This window comes from Lepidochelys kempii, chromosome 3, assembly GCF_965140285.1.
Source record: "Lepidochelys kempii isolate rLepKem1 chromosome 3, rLepKem1.hap1, whole genome shotgun sequence".
In the NCBI taxonomy this organism is placed as follows: domain Eukaryota; kingdom Metazoa; phylum Chordata; order Testudines; family Cheloniidae; genus Lepidochelys; species Lepidochelys kempii.
This window is the reverse complement of record NC_136382.1, coordinates 211,288,528-211,304,046: the sequence shown is the minus strand read 5'-3', so window position 1 is coordinate 211,304,046 and position 15,519 is coordinate 211,288,528. Positions and strand designations below refer to the sequence as shown.

The 15,519-nt window shown below is 45.1% G+C and overlaps 1 protein-coding gene across 1 annotated transcript in view; it reads left to right on the top strand.

Moving 5' to 3' along the window:
* The first annotated feature begins 337 nt into the window (after positions 1 to 337).
* Positions 338 to 15,519, top strand: part of HNRNPLL (heterogeneous nuclear ribonucleoprotein L like) — a 40,976-nt gene continuing 25,794 nt past the window's right edge. The window contains exons 1-3 of the mRNA XM_073339970.2: positions 338 to 732; positions 13,586 to 13,704; positions 14,492 to 14,729. Coding sequence (XP_073196071.1) covers positions 544 to 732; positions 13,586 to 13,704; positions 14,492 to 14,729 — 546 coding nt within the window. The 5' untranslated portion in view covers positions 338 to 543. The remainder of the gene's footprint in view (positions 733 to 13,585; positions 13,705 to 14,491; positions 14,730 to 15,519) is intronic.

The following is a 15,519-nucleotide window of genomic DNA, read 5'->3' as shown; positions in this document are numbered from 1 at the left end:
CGCTTCGCCGCCGCCGCCGCCGCCGCCGGGGCCCCGCCCCTCACGCCGGGCCCCGCTCCGCCCCAGGCACCCGCCGGCGCCACCCACTGCGGCGGGGGGGGGCGGGGGGCTGCGGTTCGCCCGGCCTTGGCGCTCGGCCCGCGAGCGCACAGCACGCGGGGCCGCCCCGCCCAATCAGGGCCATGCGCGCGCGCGCGCGCGCGCGGGCCCGCCCGCCGCGTGGGCAAGCCGCCCCGCGCGCTCCCGCCCCCCTGCACGCGCCTCGCCCCCCCCGCCCCGGCTTTCCCAAGCCGCAGTCACCAGCCCTCCGAGAACGGGCCGAGGGGGGGCGGGCGTGGCTCGCGGCGCGTGACGGGCTTGCCGCTCGGCCAATCCTAGCGCTCCCCTCCAGCAGCCCGGCCAATCGCCGCCCGGGAGCGGTTGCCTGGCTGCCGGTGCCGGAGCAGGGAGCGGCGCGGGCCGTCGCCGGGGCTGCTGCTGCTGCTGCTGCTGGCCGCGGCCGCCACCCCCCCGTTGTGTGCGCGCCGCCGGGCCGCCGTCGCCATGTCGTCGCCGTCGTCGTCCGGGGAGCAGTACGAGGAGGAGGAGGACGGCGCCTACGAGAGCCAGGCCAAGCGCCTCAAGCCCAGCGCCGCCGCCGAGGAGGGCGAGATCGAGTACGGCGGCGCCGAGGAAGGCGAGGGCCGGCGGGAGAAAGCGGCGGCCCCCCGCGGAGGGGGCTTCTCGGGCGGGGTGAGAGCGGGGCAGGGTTCCCACGTCCCAGCCCGAGAGAGAGGGAAGCGGGGGCTCTGGGGACCCGAGGGGGGCAGGCGGGGGGGGCTCTGGGGACCCGAGGGGGGCAGGCGGGGGGGCTCTGGGGACCCGAGGGGGGCAGGCGGGGGGGCTCTGGGGACCCGAGGGGGACAGGCGGGGGGGGCTCTGGGGACCCGAGGGGGGCAGGCGGGGGGGGCTCTGGGGACCCGAGGGGGGCAGGCGGGGGGCAGGCGGGGGGGGCTCTGGGGGGCAGGCGGGGGGGGCTCTGGGGGGCAGGCGGGGGGGGCTCTGGGGACCCGAGGGGGGCAGGCGGGGGGGGCTCTGGGGACCCGAGGGGGGCAGGCGGGGGGGGCTCTGGGGACCCGAGGGGGGCAGGCGGGGGGGCTCTGGGGGGCAGGCGGGGGGGGGCTCTGGGGACCCGAGGGGGGCAGGCGGGGGGGGCTCTGGGGGGCAGGCGGGGGGGGCTCTGGGGGGCAGGCGGGGGAGCTGGCTGGTACGGACTGTGGAGGGGCAGGAGGTGCTGGGGAGGATTGCGGGAGAGGGTGATCATCCCCCCACAAGTGGTGGGGCAGGAGGTGTTTCAGGGAGTTACTGATTTCCCCCTCTCCCCCCCTTTTCCATGGGGGGAGGCAGGAGGAGATGCTGATTATTCCCCCCCCGGGGGAGGAGGAGGAGGAGGGGCGGCGGCGATGTCCCTATTCCCCCTTCGCCATGCGCGCAGGAGGGGGCCAGGCCCTGCTCTAGTCTGTAAGGTGTAGATGATCTGCTTTTGTGTTCCTAGGACTTCTCTATTCATGGTGAGCTCTGTTGCCATTTGCGGTATAGCCATCGTAGACCTTGTGCCTACTCTTTGCTGGCTGTAGCTATAAAAGCCTGGAAGGGGAGAGAAGGGTTTTTTAATCCTGCTCTCTTACATTTTGTCTGGCAAGTTTGGCAACATACACATAGATTAAAAAAAAAACAAAAACCCTAAATCCTTCTCCTTCAACGCATATGTTTGAGCGAGTGTGGGGTTTGTTATCATTCCATTTCCCCCTGGCTCCCATGTGCTCTGTGTACCTACTTATAGCTGAATAGTGAAATGAAATCACTGTTCTCTGAACCCATTAATATAGGTTAACCCTGCTTTGGTGTCTTCTCCACAATCCTGTATTGGGTTTGTTAATTAACTATCCAGTTTATTAATTGATATGAAATTTTCTCTGCATCACTCTTCACGGTTGAAAAAAGGATCGTATGGATGCTCATTAATGTTCACTGGAAAATCTTGAAATTTGGGGAGCCTTTGGATATTCCTTGTGTTAAAACAAATTTGTTCTGCATCAGAATGTAGGAAACTGAGTTTAGTGTTGTGATTGTTTGTTGTGGGTTTTGATTTTTTGGTATTGTGAAAGAACTTCTGCTGTTAGTATCCCTCCATCCAGTAAACTTTCCGATGGAGATGATGATAACTCTAAATCAATGAGAGAAAAAGTTCCCGAAACAAACTGCGGTATTAATACACCATTGATGAAAATTAACTCTTGAGTACTGTAATTGACTCCATGACAAGCTTTAATGCACAATTAGATGGCATTTCTGTGTTTGGATGTAACATGATAACTTTTGAACTCTGCATCTGATAAGTCCAAAATATTAGGGAATGTTCTAGAGGCGTCAATGGACAGAACCCATATTGATTTTGATGAAAACTGGAAAAACCAAAAGTGGGAACTGGGGGACACATGGAGGCCCTGGCATCTGGTTAGCACACCCATCCGTTTCACCGTATAACTGTCTAGACTGAGATCAAAGAATTGGTTGATGGGAGCTGTTAACACTTTCCAGCATAATGCCCCATCTCAGCTCTGCCCTTCCAGTACAATTTTAAAATATTGACCCCATTAAAGTTGTCTTTGAGAGAGAGAGAAAGAAAGAAAGAAAACAAACTATGGGGGCGTCGGAATGTTATGGAGAGCAGGACGGCACATAGAACCCCTGCCATGAGGGCAGTGGAGAACATTAATATGGTAGGGATACAGCCCCTAGCACGTGGCTGAAGGAGGACTGTGCGGGTTCACTCGGGCATCAGGGAAGAGAGGTTTCAGGGAGTCTCTGAAATAATGCAGATGGGAGGGTGGCACAGCTTAGCTTGTGGTAGGCAGTAGAGGAATGCAAGTAGTCCCTGGTTTGTGCAATGTGCTTGGCCTACAGAAGCAACAGCGTGCAACCCTCTAGAGCAGGGGTCGGCAACCTTTCAGAAGTGGTGTGCCAAGTCTTCATTTATTCACTCTAATTTAAGGCTTCACGTGCCAGTAATACATTTTAACATTTTTAGAAGGTCTCTTTCTATAAGTCAATAATATATAACTAAACTATTGTTTTATGTAAAGTAAATAAGGTTTTCAAAATGTTTAAGAAGCTTCATTTAAAATTAAATTAAAATACAGAGCCCGGTGGCCAGGACCCGGACAGTGTGAGTGCCACTGAAAATCAGGTGTGCCATAGGTTGCCTGCCCCTGCTCTAGAGTATAAACAGTGGAGGGGGGGAGTTGCTTGCTTTACAACTTTGCTGTATTTGTCATTTTACCTTTGGGATATTTCCAGAGGAAACAAAAAAAGAGACAAAGTGGTGAGTAGAGAAAGGAACCTGCAGTGTGGGAAATGTGGAGCTTGATGTATCGTGGAGTGGTCTGGAGAGGATAATCTGGCTGTAGCAGGGTAAGAAAAGGGGCACAGACAGACGTACAAGGAAGAAGAGAAGAGTGAAGAAGTAAAAAAGCACAGAGAGCTAAAGTGAATACTGAAAGGGAAAATATATGCTGGAGAAAGAAGAAGAGTGTAAACAGGTGAGACCAACTGGAAGACAAAAAATGTAATAGAAACAAATAGCAAATGTTAAAAGATTTATAGAAAATCTGAATTAGATTTTTTGAAATAGTGAATTGAGGACTAAAGGTGGGGAGACAGTAAAAACACAAAAGGAGGCAGACCTAAAACATTATTTAAAGTAGTAATGTGACTCAATGCCCAGGTACTTCAGCAATTCAGTGAAGTTGCTTCTGGTGAAATCTTTATATGTGAACCTTGTTTGTGCCTCAAGTGCTGGGTTACGTCAGCTCTTGATGCTGCAGTTCTACATAAGTGCTCTCAGCTTCAATCATATAGTTATTTTTATTTTAGTGGCTTCTTGTTGGAGGAGGGCAGGGGGAGCACATCATGTCTTTGTCTTATCACACAGCCTTGAGTGGGTAGAGAAGGACCCTATCTTTCTAATTTTAAAAAATATTATTAATCATATTTATTATGGTATTGCAAAGGGCCAGCCGAAAATGAGGTCCCATTGTACAGACAAGGAGTAGTAGATGGTTCCTTCCCCAAAGAACTTACAATTTTTAATAGACAAGACAGAAGGGTTATAACACACAAGCAGAATGAACAGTGTGATGGTGGCAAATATCATGCTAGTTCTACTCTTTTTTGGGGGAGGTTTACTTGAGGGGGGATAAGTTAAATAGAAAGGTGAGGGGGGCAGAGGAGAAGAGGGTAAGAGGGGCAGGTGGGGAGTGAAGCTGAGACAAAGAGACTGAGGGAGAGTCCAGAGGGAAAGGGTTGGAACAAAGAGGCAATCAGCCCAGGGCAAAGAAATCCAGTCAAAACTGTAGAATTATACCAAATAGACCAGAGGTGGGCAAACTGTGGCCCACGGGCCACATCTGGTCCGCAGGACCGTCCTGCCCAGCCCTTGAGCTCCTGGCCGGGTAGGTTAGCCCCTGGCCCCTCCCCTGCTGACCCCCTTCCCTGTAGGTGTGTCGCCGCGCGGGCAGCGTGGTTTGCGCCTGCCCACCTCCCAGGCTTTCCAGTAAGCATGTTGTGCCGCTCTGAGCGGCACAGTAAGGGGGCTGGGAGCGGGGAGGTTGGATAAGGGGCCGGAGGTCCCAGGGGACAGGGAGCGGGAGCGGGAGCGGGAGCGGTTGGATTGGGTGGAGGTTCTAGTGGGTGGGTGGTCAGGAGACAGGGAGCGGGGGGTGGAGTTCTGGGGGAGGATAGGAGGTCCTGGGAGGGGGCAGTCAGGGGACAAGGATCGGGCGGGGGGGTGTTCTCAGAGAGGCCGTCAGGGGGTGGATAGGGGGCAGGGGCCAGGCTGTTTGGGGAGGCACGCCCTTCCCTACCTGGCCCTCCATACCGTTTCACAACCCCAATGTGGCCCTTGAGCCAAAAAGTTTGTTCACCCCTGAAATAGACAGTGCGTCTACTATCAACTGATGTTCTGGAAATTAAAAGCTAAATGATTGAATTCTCAAATTCAGTTTTATTTACTGCTGAGTAAAGTTGGTAATACTAATCTAGTCTCCTGGATTTGGTTCAGGATAAGATTGTCGTGCCTGGTGGAACTGCTGGTACCATCCTAGGAGGCAAAGGAGTTGGTGCAGAGAGACCTCTGTGTAAAAAAGAGAATGTTGATAATGATTATAATCTCTACATAAACCTGCAAGGCTTGTTTTCAGATGGAGTCAATCTGAAAATGCTATAAATAAACTTCAAACCAGACTCCAGTGAGAGACTGTTGAATTGGAATTCATTTGCAAATTGGATACAATTAACTTAGGCTTGAATACAGTCTGGGAGTGGCTAAATCATTATGCAAGGTAACCTATTTCCCCTTGTTTTTTCCTCTCTCTCCACTCCCCTCCCCCCCCTCCTCAGACGTTCTTGTTAAACCCTGGATTTGTGCTGGAAATGGCCCACCTTGATTATCATACACATTGTAAGGAGAGTGATCACTTTAGATAAGCTATTACCAGTAGGAGAGTGGGGTGGGGGGAGAGAAAACCTTTTGTAGTGGTAAACTCCCATTTTTTCATGGTTTGTATGTATAAGAACATCTTCTGTATTTTCCACGGCATGCATCCGATGAAGTGAGCTGTAGCTCACGAAAGCTTATGCTCAAATAAATTGGTAGTCTCTAAGGTGCCACAAGTACTCTTTTTCTTTTTGCGAATACAGACTAACACGGCTGCTACTCTGAAACCTGCATTTTTATGTTGCTTAGCTGCCTTTGCTGGTGCTGATATCTGTAGGTCAAGATACGGTGACCACTAGAGCATAGGAACTATAATGGCGATGTCCTGAATAGCTGCGGTATACATCATTGACATCGATGACGGCTTTTTCAGACCATTTGTGTTTCTTTTCTTGTACTGATAGCTATTTAAGGGGGAGTTCAAGGGTGCCACAGTAGTTTGACAACTGCAGCGCCTTTCACAATAGCTCAGCTATAATCTATATCTACTGTCCTGGGTAATCATTAGAATGCTTTTTGAACACTTTTACCTTTTGCTTCAGCATATACCATGAATAAGGCTAAGATTTTGTCACGGTTATTTTTAGTCAAAGTCACGGTCAGGTCACGGGCAATAAACAAAAATTCACGAAGCCCGTGACCTATCCGTGACTTTAATAAAAAAATAACTGGGGGCAGAGCTAAATATGGGAGAGGAATGGAGTCCCATGGTTGGGGAGGGAGAGGGGACTGACAGGCCAAGACCCCCGGCTCCAGCAGCCGCAGCAGAGGCTGCAGCCATGGGGAGCACACAGCCCCCCACTCTGGAGATGGCCGCAGCTGCAGGACAGGGGCGCATGGCTGCAGCTGGAGCTCCCACCATGAGGCTGGGGTGTGCAATCCCGGCTTCAGCCACAGGGTTGGGGTGCACAGCCCCAGCTGTAGCTGCTGGGCAGGGGTGCGGGGCCCCAGCTGCAGTCTTCCCCCTCACCCCCGCAAACCACAGGGCAGGGGCTGTAGGGTCCTGATTCCAGCTATCCAGCTTTCAGTTGCAAGCTCTTGCAGCAGGGCAGGGGTGCACAGTCCCACCTCCAGCTGCTGCCTCAGCTGCTGACAGCTGAAGTGGAAGAAGTCACGGCGGTCCGGTAAAGTCAAAGAATCCATAACTGCCTTGACCTCCGTGACTAAAATCGTAGCCTTAACCATGACTCTTCTGTAGGTTTTGTGGATTCCTGACTTAGGGCTGAACTACACACAGTTCTTGTACTGCTACAACAGTGGTTCTCAAACTTTTGTACTGGTGACCCCTTTCACAGAGCAAGCCTCTGTGTGTGACCCCCCCTTATAAATTTAAAACACTTTTTTACATATTTAACACCATTATAAATGCTGGAGGCAAAGCAGGATTTGGGGTGGAGGCTGACAGCTTGTGACCCAGTATGTAATAACCTTGTGACCCTGTGAGGGGTCCCGACCCCCAGTTTGAGAGCCCCTGTGCTACAACTGTATTGGTTTAATTAAAGCAGCACAACCCTCGTGTGGACACAGTTATAAGAATGGCCATAGTGGGTCAGACCGGTGGTCCATTTAGCCTGGTGTCCTGTCTTCCACCAGTGGCTGGTGCCAGATGGTTCAGAGGGAATGAACAGAACAAGTTAATTATTGAGTGATCCATCCCGTCACCCAGTTCCAGCGTCTGGCAGTCTCATAGACTTTAAGGCCAGAAGGGACAATCATGATCATCTAAAAGAAAAGGAGTACTTGTGGCACCTTAGAGACTAACAAATTTATTTGAACATGAGCTTTCGTGATGCATCCGATGAAGTGAGCTGTAGCTCACGAAAGCTTATGCTCAAATAAATTGGTTAGTCTCTAAGATGCCACAAGTCCTCCTTTTCTTTTTGTGAATACAGACTAACACGACTGCTACTCTGAAACCTATCGTGATCATCTATGTGTGATTTCCTGTGTGTGATTGTGTGAAAGTGTGATTTCCTGCACATTGCAGGCCACAGAACCTTGGTCATCCACTCCTGTAATAGATCCATAAGCTCTGGCTGAGTGACTGAAGTCCTTGAATCATGTTTTAAAGACTTCAAGTTACAGAGAATCCACCATGGATGGTGTCAAGTATCGGGGTAGCCGTGTTAGTCTGTATCTACAAAAACAACAAGGAATCCGTTGGCACCTTATGCCCAAATAAATCTGTTTGTGTTTAAGGTGCCACCAGACACCTTGTTGTTTATTAGAGAATCCACCATTTACTCTAGTTTAAACCTGCAAGTGACCCATGCCCCATGGTGCAGAGGAAGTGAAAAACCCCCAGGGTCTCTGCCAGTCTGATCCAGGAGAAAATTCCTTCCTGACCCCAAATATGGTGGTCACTTGGATTCTAGGCATGTCATCAAGAACCTAACAGCCAGTTGCTTGGGAAAGAATTCTCTCTAGTAACTCAGAGTCCTCCCTGTTTAGTCCCATCACCGGCTGCTGAGAGTTATTTGCTATTAGCAGTCGCAGATGGGCTACATGCCATTGTAGGCAGTCTCACCATACCATTCCCTCCATAAACTTGTCAAGCTCAGTCTTGAAACCAGTTAGGGATTTTTGCCCCCACTGCTTCCCTTAAAAGTCTGTTCCAGAACTTCACTCCTCTGATGGCTGGAAAACTTGGTCTAATTTCAAGCCTAAACTTGTTGATGGTCTGTTTATATCCATTTATTTTTGTGTCAACATTGGTGCTTAACTTAGATAACTCTTCTCCCTCTCTGGCATTTATCCCTCTGATGTATTTATAGAGAGCAATCTTTTCTCCCCTCAGCCTTTGTTTGGTTAGGCTAAACAAGCCAAGCTCTTTGAGTCTCCTCTCAGAAGATAGGTTTTCCATTCCTCTGATCATTCTAGTAGCCCTTCTCTGCACTTGTTCCAGTTTGAATTCATCTTTCTTAAACATGGCATGGGAGACCAGAACTGCACACAGTATTCCAGATGAGGTTTCATCCGTGCCTTGTATAATGGTACTAACACTTCCTGCTCTCTGCAGGAAATATCTTACCTGATACATCCTAGGATTGCATTAGCCTTTTTCATGGCTGCATCCGTATTGGCGGCTCATAGTCATCCTGTGATTGACCAATACACCCAGGCCTTTCTCCTCCCTTGTCACTTCCAACTGACAAGACGCCAGCTTATAGCAAAAATTCCTGTTATTAGTCCCTAAGTGCATGACCTTGCAATTTGTGCTATTAAATTTCATCCCATTTCTATCTCTGTAGTTTTCGTGGTCATCCAGATCTTCTTGTATGGTATTCCTGTTCTCCGTACTGGCAATACCTCCCAATTTTTTGATATCTTCAAATTTTATTAGCACACTCCCACTTTTTGTGCCAATGCAATTAATGAAAATGTTAAATAATATCGTTCCCAAGACCAATCCTGAGGAACTCCACTAGCAGTCTCCCTCCAGCTTTACAGTTCACCTTTCAGTATGACCTGTTGTTGTCTCCCCTTTAACAAGTTCCTTATCCACCTTTCAGTGCTCATATTAGTCCCCATCTTCTCCAATGTAACAAATAATTTCCCATGTGGAACCATATTGAGTGCCTTACTGAAATCCAGATAGATTAGATCTACCGCATTTCCTTTGTCTAAAAAAAATCTTCTCAAAGTGAGATATCAGGTTGGTCTGGCACAAGCTACCTTTTTGTAAAACCATGTTGTTGTGTTTTATCCTGATTTATCATTTACCTCTTTGTTCCTAACTACTTTCTCTTTCAAAATTTGTTCCCAGATCTTGCATACAATTCAGGTCAAACGAACAGGCCTGTGGTTTCCCAGAACACTTTTTCCCCCTTTCTTAAAAATAGGTATTATATTGGTAATTCTCCAGTTGTAGGGTATGACCCCAGAGTTTATGGATTCATTAAAAATCTTTGCTACTGGACTTCCTATTTCATGTGCCAGTTCCTTTAATATACTTGGACACAGATTATCCAGGCCCCCTGATTTGGTCCCATAAAGCTGTTTTAGTAATTTCTACTTCCATATCCTCATTTCCAGTCAGTAGTTTAGGGACACCCAGAGCATGAGGTTGCATCCTTGACCATGTTGGCTAATAGCCATTGATGGACCTATCCTCCAGGAACTTATCTGAGTTTTGTTTTGTTTTTTGTTTTGTTTTTTTAACGCAGTTATGTTTTTGGCCTTCTCGACATCCCCTGGCAGCAGGTTCCACAGGTTGACTGTGCATTGTGTGAAGAAGTACTTCCTTACGTTTCTTTTAAATCTGCTGTCCGTTAATTTCATTGAGACACCCCGGTTCCTGTGTCTTATTCACTTTCTTCACACAATTCATTATTTTATAGACGTCTTTCATATTCCGCCCTTAGTTGTTTTACTTCTAAGATGAACAGTCCCAGTCTTCATAATATCTCCTGAGATGGAAGTTGTTCCATACCCCTAATCATTTTTGTTGCCATTCTCTACTTTTTCCAATTCTAATATATCTTTTTTGAGATGGGGCTACCAGTACTACACTGCATATTTTAGGTGTAGATGTTCCATGGATTTACATTGTGGTATTATGATATTCCTGTCTTACTATCGATCCCTCTCCTAATGCTTCCTAACATTCTATTATTTTTTCTGACTGCCATTGCACATTAAGCAGATAAGATACAGATATAGATATATAAAATATTGGTATAGCTTATTCTTGTAGAGGTACATTTATAGCAGTAGAAAATTGTTGAGACCAGTCCTTACACCCAGGGGTGTCATCTTGTTGTATCCTCATACTGCTTCCCAACACATCTGTGCACATCTGATTGTCTGAATATTCGCAAGTGGGGCTGAATCAGGAGCTTTCAGGTAGGAGTCCTGTCAGCCTTAAAGGTTGCAAATCCTGCTAAACACCTCTTACACCCATGGTAAGAGACTGAGATTTTTGTTACCTCTTTCCCACTCTTTCCCCAAGGAACTTTTGCCAGTATTATCCCTGAGCTGCTACAAGTACTGTGTCTTTCTGTTCTGTGGGTCCCTCCACATTTTATGCATGGGGATTCTTGAGCATTAATATGGCTTTTATTCCCCCTCCAAACCTTCAGCTCCATCTGCAAGAGGTTGGTCTTCCCGTGTGACACTGGATAAGGGGGAACTTGTGTTTTGGGAGCCACTTGGGCTAACCAAAATAGGGATGTCTGCAGGAGATAACTTTGGCTGCCCAGAGTCATTGTCAGACTGAATGAGGTGCTGACTGGCTGGGTCTCTGTGACGCAGCTGGCCTTCTGAGCACACTGATATAATTAGGCTTGGCAGAAGCTGGTTTTTATTTTTGGCAGATAATGATGATGATTTTTAAGCATTTTATTTTTATCTATTTTAAATTTTCACATTTGTGCAAATTTATGAGGTGTAGACAATAATGTCTGACATTGAGATTTTAAAAGTTAAAGCTTTATAACCCTTAAAACACAAATTGCCAACATCTTGTGTTTAAAATATAGAAAGTAAATCTCCTTAAATCAAACTCTAAAAAATTGTCAGGTGGCATTTTTTTCCTTTGCCTATCTGTAATTTCAATGATTATCCATGGAAATATTTTTTCATTGGTTTTTGTGTACGGTGGTGCTGTCCATGACTGGAGTAGAACTAGATTTGCTACCAACCAGCAGGAGAGAACAGAAGAAAGAACAGAATAAGAGGAAAATAGAAACTACTGTGTATTTCCCTCAATGCTCCACAATCTTTAAATGCCTGCAGCTGAAAGCATAATAATCTTCTGTTTAATTTTATATCTATCGCTTTAGACCTCAAAGATGCTGGATTTAATTCAGGAAATTGTTGTAGTGATTTATGCAAATATGATTAGTGCTCTTCCCCACAATGGCCACCACCACTCGTCTTCAAGAAACACATGTTGCAGTTTAAAACAATATAATCCTTCAAGTATCTACAACAATCTGCAACTAAAACTAAGATTACAAAGTAATTTACTCATTGGCTGTCCAGAGTTTGCAAATTCTGAGGTTGCTTATAAGGATTTCAGTGTCAAAGCCATTTTCAGTTTGTAATTGCAGATATTGAGGACAGTAATCTTGGAAATATTACTAACGCCTCAAAAATCAGTTGTTCAAAGGGGAGAACTCTGGATTTAAAGAGAAATAACAAATCTTGCTTTTGCAAGAAACTCATGTTCAATGTAAAAAGAAAAGGAGTACTTGTGGCACCTTAGAGACTAACCAATTTATTTGAGCATGAGCTTTCGTGAGCTACAGCTCACTTCATCGGATGAAGTGAGCTGTAGCTTAGTCTCTAAGGTGCCACAAGTACTCCTTTTCTTTTTGCGAATACAGACTAACACGGCTGTTACTCTGAAACATGTTCAATGTAGTTACTGCACACCTACAAATAAGTATATAATCCACTGTAAACCCACATCTATTTTAAACTTGCAGTCAATGTCCTTGAATTTGCAGGCTCAAAAAAACGTTGTAGGAAGGGAAGATAAGGACTTCTTGAACTATAAGAAAGACAATCTTGGAAGCTAATTTATGCAAAACTCTTTATTAATTGCTTATCCTGAGGGGGCTTGAGGACCCCAGGTCAAGGCATCTACACCATAATTGGAAGACATTACACTTTTGCATGGATATATGTCCACAAAACAGACCTGGTTAAAATTATATTGGTTAACTTGATGTTGCACTAATCTGTAGTGTGGTAGGAGTTGACCACAGCAGCTGTTTGTGTCACAACTTATTTAGTATGCCTTTAATATCTAATTTTTCCTGCTATTTTTGGATCTTTCAATGTCTGTTCCTTCTTCAGTTTGTTCATCTTCTTTGTCTTTGGGCTGAAATTTACCATCCTTGTTCTTATTTTAAGGATGCACAGGGAAAGATTAACTAAAAATTACCACCTGAGCTATTCAGTCATGCATAAACATGGTGATAGTGCTTAAAGGAAACCTGCATTATTTTGTGCTAATGACCTGGCATATACCGTTCTCAATGCAGGCCGTTTGTGGGGGATGGTAGTGAAGGAATTGATTGAGTAATGAAATTCTTTGATAACGTTAAGCTCTGAAAATCTTCACTGTGGGAGTTATGCTGTGTCATTGAGACACTAAATCTTTTTAAAAACAACGGAGTCTTGTGGCACCTTAAAGACTAATGAAAGCTTATGCCCAAATAAATCTGTTAGTCTTTAAGATGCCACTGGACTCCCTATTGTTTTTGTGGATACAGACTAACACGGCTGCCCCTTGATACTGAATCTTTTTAAAGTAGTTAATCACAGAGGTGTGTACAAATGCCCCCTAGGATCAGAAAATAAGATATAAAATGCATAAAAATTTGGGGGTTATTTAAGTGCTGACTCCTTAGATGTAATTCTGATTAAGTGCTGATGTAGCCCTCAGTGATGTGAGGAAAGTGCATAATCACATAAAATACAGGGCCTGTAGTCAATTAATTGCTTTTCTTCCTGTGTAGTGTGAGAAAATGCTGTTGAAACTCAGATCCTGTCTACAGTAGGAAAATGACCCACAGTGGTTCAGATTTCAGTAATGGATCTTCTCAGTCCCCCTTGTCCTCTCTGCATATCACCAACAAAAATTGGCTTAAACTAGATTGGAAAAATATTTAAAAAAAAAAAAGTTGTTCAGGCTTATCTGTGCTTGCATCCAAATAATTTTCCTCCGCAGTTGAGGAGAGTTTATTCCACAGTAGAAATCTTTTGTAATCTATGGTTCGCTTCCTTGTATAGACAAGGTCTTACTAATGCAGGTGACCAAACTTGGAAACTGGAGGCTTGGTTAGCTGGTTAATTTTTAAGGGAACATCAATACCCAACTCAGCAACATGCTTGCTCTGACTCGCTTGACTCTGTGTGTGTGTGTGTGTGTGTGTGTGTGTGTGAGAGAGAGAGAGAGAGAGAGAGAAATTGACTTGTTAGATCTTGTGGATGGAGGCACTTTTGCTGGGGGGAGGTCAGACATTTATTTACACATGGTTAATTATAGCTGTGTTTTAAGTTCTGGAATAAACTAGAAAATTTTTGTGCTTTTGTTAGGATGTGGGTGGAAGTCATCACAAAGTTTCTGTTTCTCCTGTTGTCCATGTCCGAGGACTCTGTGAATCAGTCGTAGAAGCGGACCTTGTGGAGGCTCTTGAAAAATTTGGAACCATATGGTATGTTGACTGTAGTAAAACCATGTCTCTGGTGGCTTAAGGCAGGTTGGGAGCTTTGGTGGTAAGATTGCTTTTGAGAACAAAGCTAAATGATCTGCTAGACTTGTAATGACATCCCTAATCTCAAAATGGCCATTTTTATCAATAATTAAGTCACTAGCACAGGAACACTGAACTTCTTGGCAATGTCTCTAACTGCTGGCATGGTACTTTCTATACACAAGATGGCTAATAAATAGTCTCGTTACTGTACATTCAACGCTGCATGTCTGCAGTCAGACTTTCAATAGTTAGCTATAAGAAAAGTTATGCTAGAGTTATAGGTTTTTTGCACTCTGATACTGTGTCAAAGCTTTAATCTCTTTTTGCAATTTTCACTTGACCATCCATGACCTTTTACTAGCTACAGTTTAAAAACATTTGTTTTGGAAGTAAAATCTTCAGCTAGTTATAGTTCTAGCAGGGCTAGTATATGATTCATATCAGCTAGTTGTGAACATTACAAGCGTTAGTAGACTAATATTTAACTCTTTATATTCTGAAAACACTGCTTGTTGCTTATCTAACTTACTGATAAATTGTTTAACTTTTTTGTAAAAACGTACTTTATAATTATAGTTACATGAATTGGTTTAGGGAATGGAATGAAAGTTACTAACTTACGAAGGGAGACCATTTGTCTTACACTAGGGAATTTTTTAAAAAATTATCATTGTTCCATTTATGGCAAGCCATCTTAAGAAAAAGCATATCAGGAGAACTTATTCTGTGTTTTTCTACTGACCAGCTATGTCATGATGATGCCATTTAAACGCCAGGCTTTGGTGGAATTTGAAAACATAGAAAGTGCCAAGAAGTGTGTGACATTTGCAGCAGATGAGCCAGTGTATATTGCTGGACAGCAAGCTTTTTTCAACTATTCTACAAGCAAAAGGATCACTCGGCCAGGGAACACGGATGATCCATCAGGTGGAAACAAAGTTCTCCTATTATCAATTCAAAATCCTCTTTACCCAATTACAGTGGTATGTTTCTTTAAATTTTTTTTAAAAACCTCTCAACTTCACTTCCAGTGCATACCCTTTATTGTTATAATTATGTAATGTATTTATGTGAGTCAGAAGAATTATGGGTATCCATTTAAGCTTTCTAATATGCAGTCAGTTTTGGTGTATTTTTTGTTACAACAGTGAATTCAAGTTAAGCATGTACATATCAGACTTCTCCAGAGATGCAACCAGTACTTAGGATGCATCCATTTGTATGAAGGTACAGTTTATAAGACCCTGTTCTGTATATCCAAAACATTGGTTATGCTTGCAGAAAGTAAAACAGTCTGATTTACAGGTTTGACTAATTGGAGTCAGGAGTATTTGGCACTCCTTTTTAATTGATTTTTTTTCATTGATTGCCCTTTTCCCCTAAAACTAGCTGCCTCTTGCTTGTGCACTCATAAAACTTGCTAGCAGTTAATATGCTCTAAGTACATAGTACATTTTTAGTAATATTTGCTCAAGGCAACTATTAATATTCTATCAGAGCAAGTTAGTATGAGCAGAAAACAGTCCAACAGAACTCTCTCAATCACAAATATTCCTAATGGCTTAAAAGCTGAATGACATTCCCCTTGTTAAAGTAATAGTTTCTGAAAGACATTACAAAAGTATGTAGCAACTTAATATTTCAGAATTCTGGCTACTGAACCCTTCAGACATTGCATAACACTTTTGAAGCACAATGGGATGAGCACAGCTATTATGCAGTATCTTTGAAGACTTCTGTTTTGTGAGCTCTACACTTAACCCTAGCAGGCAA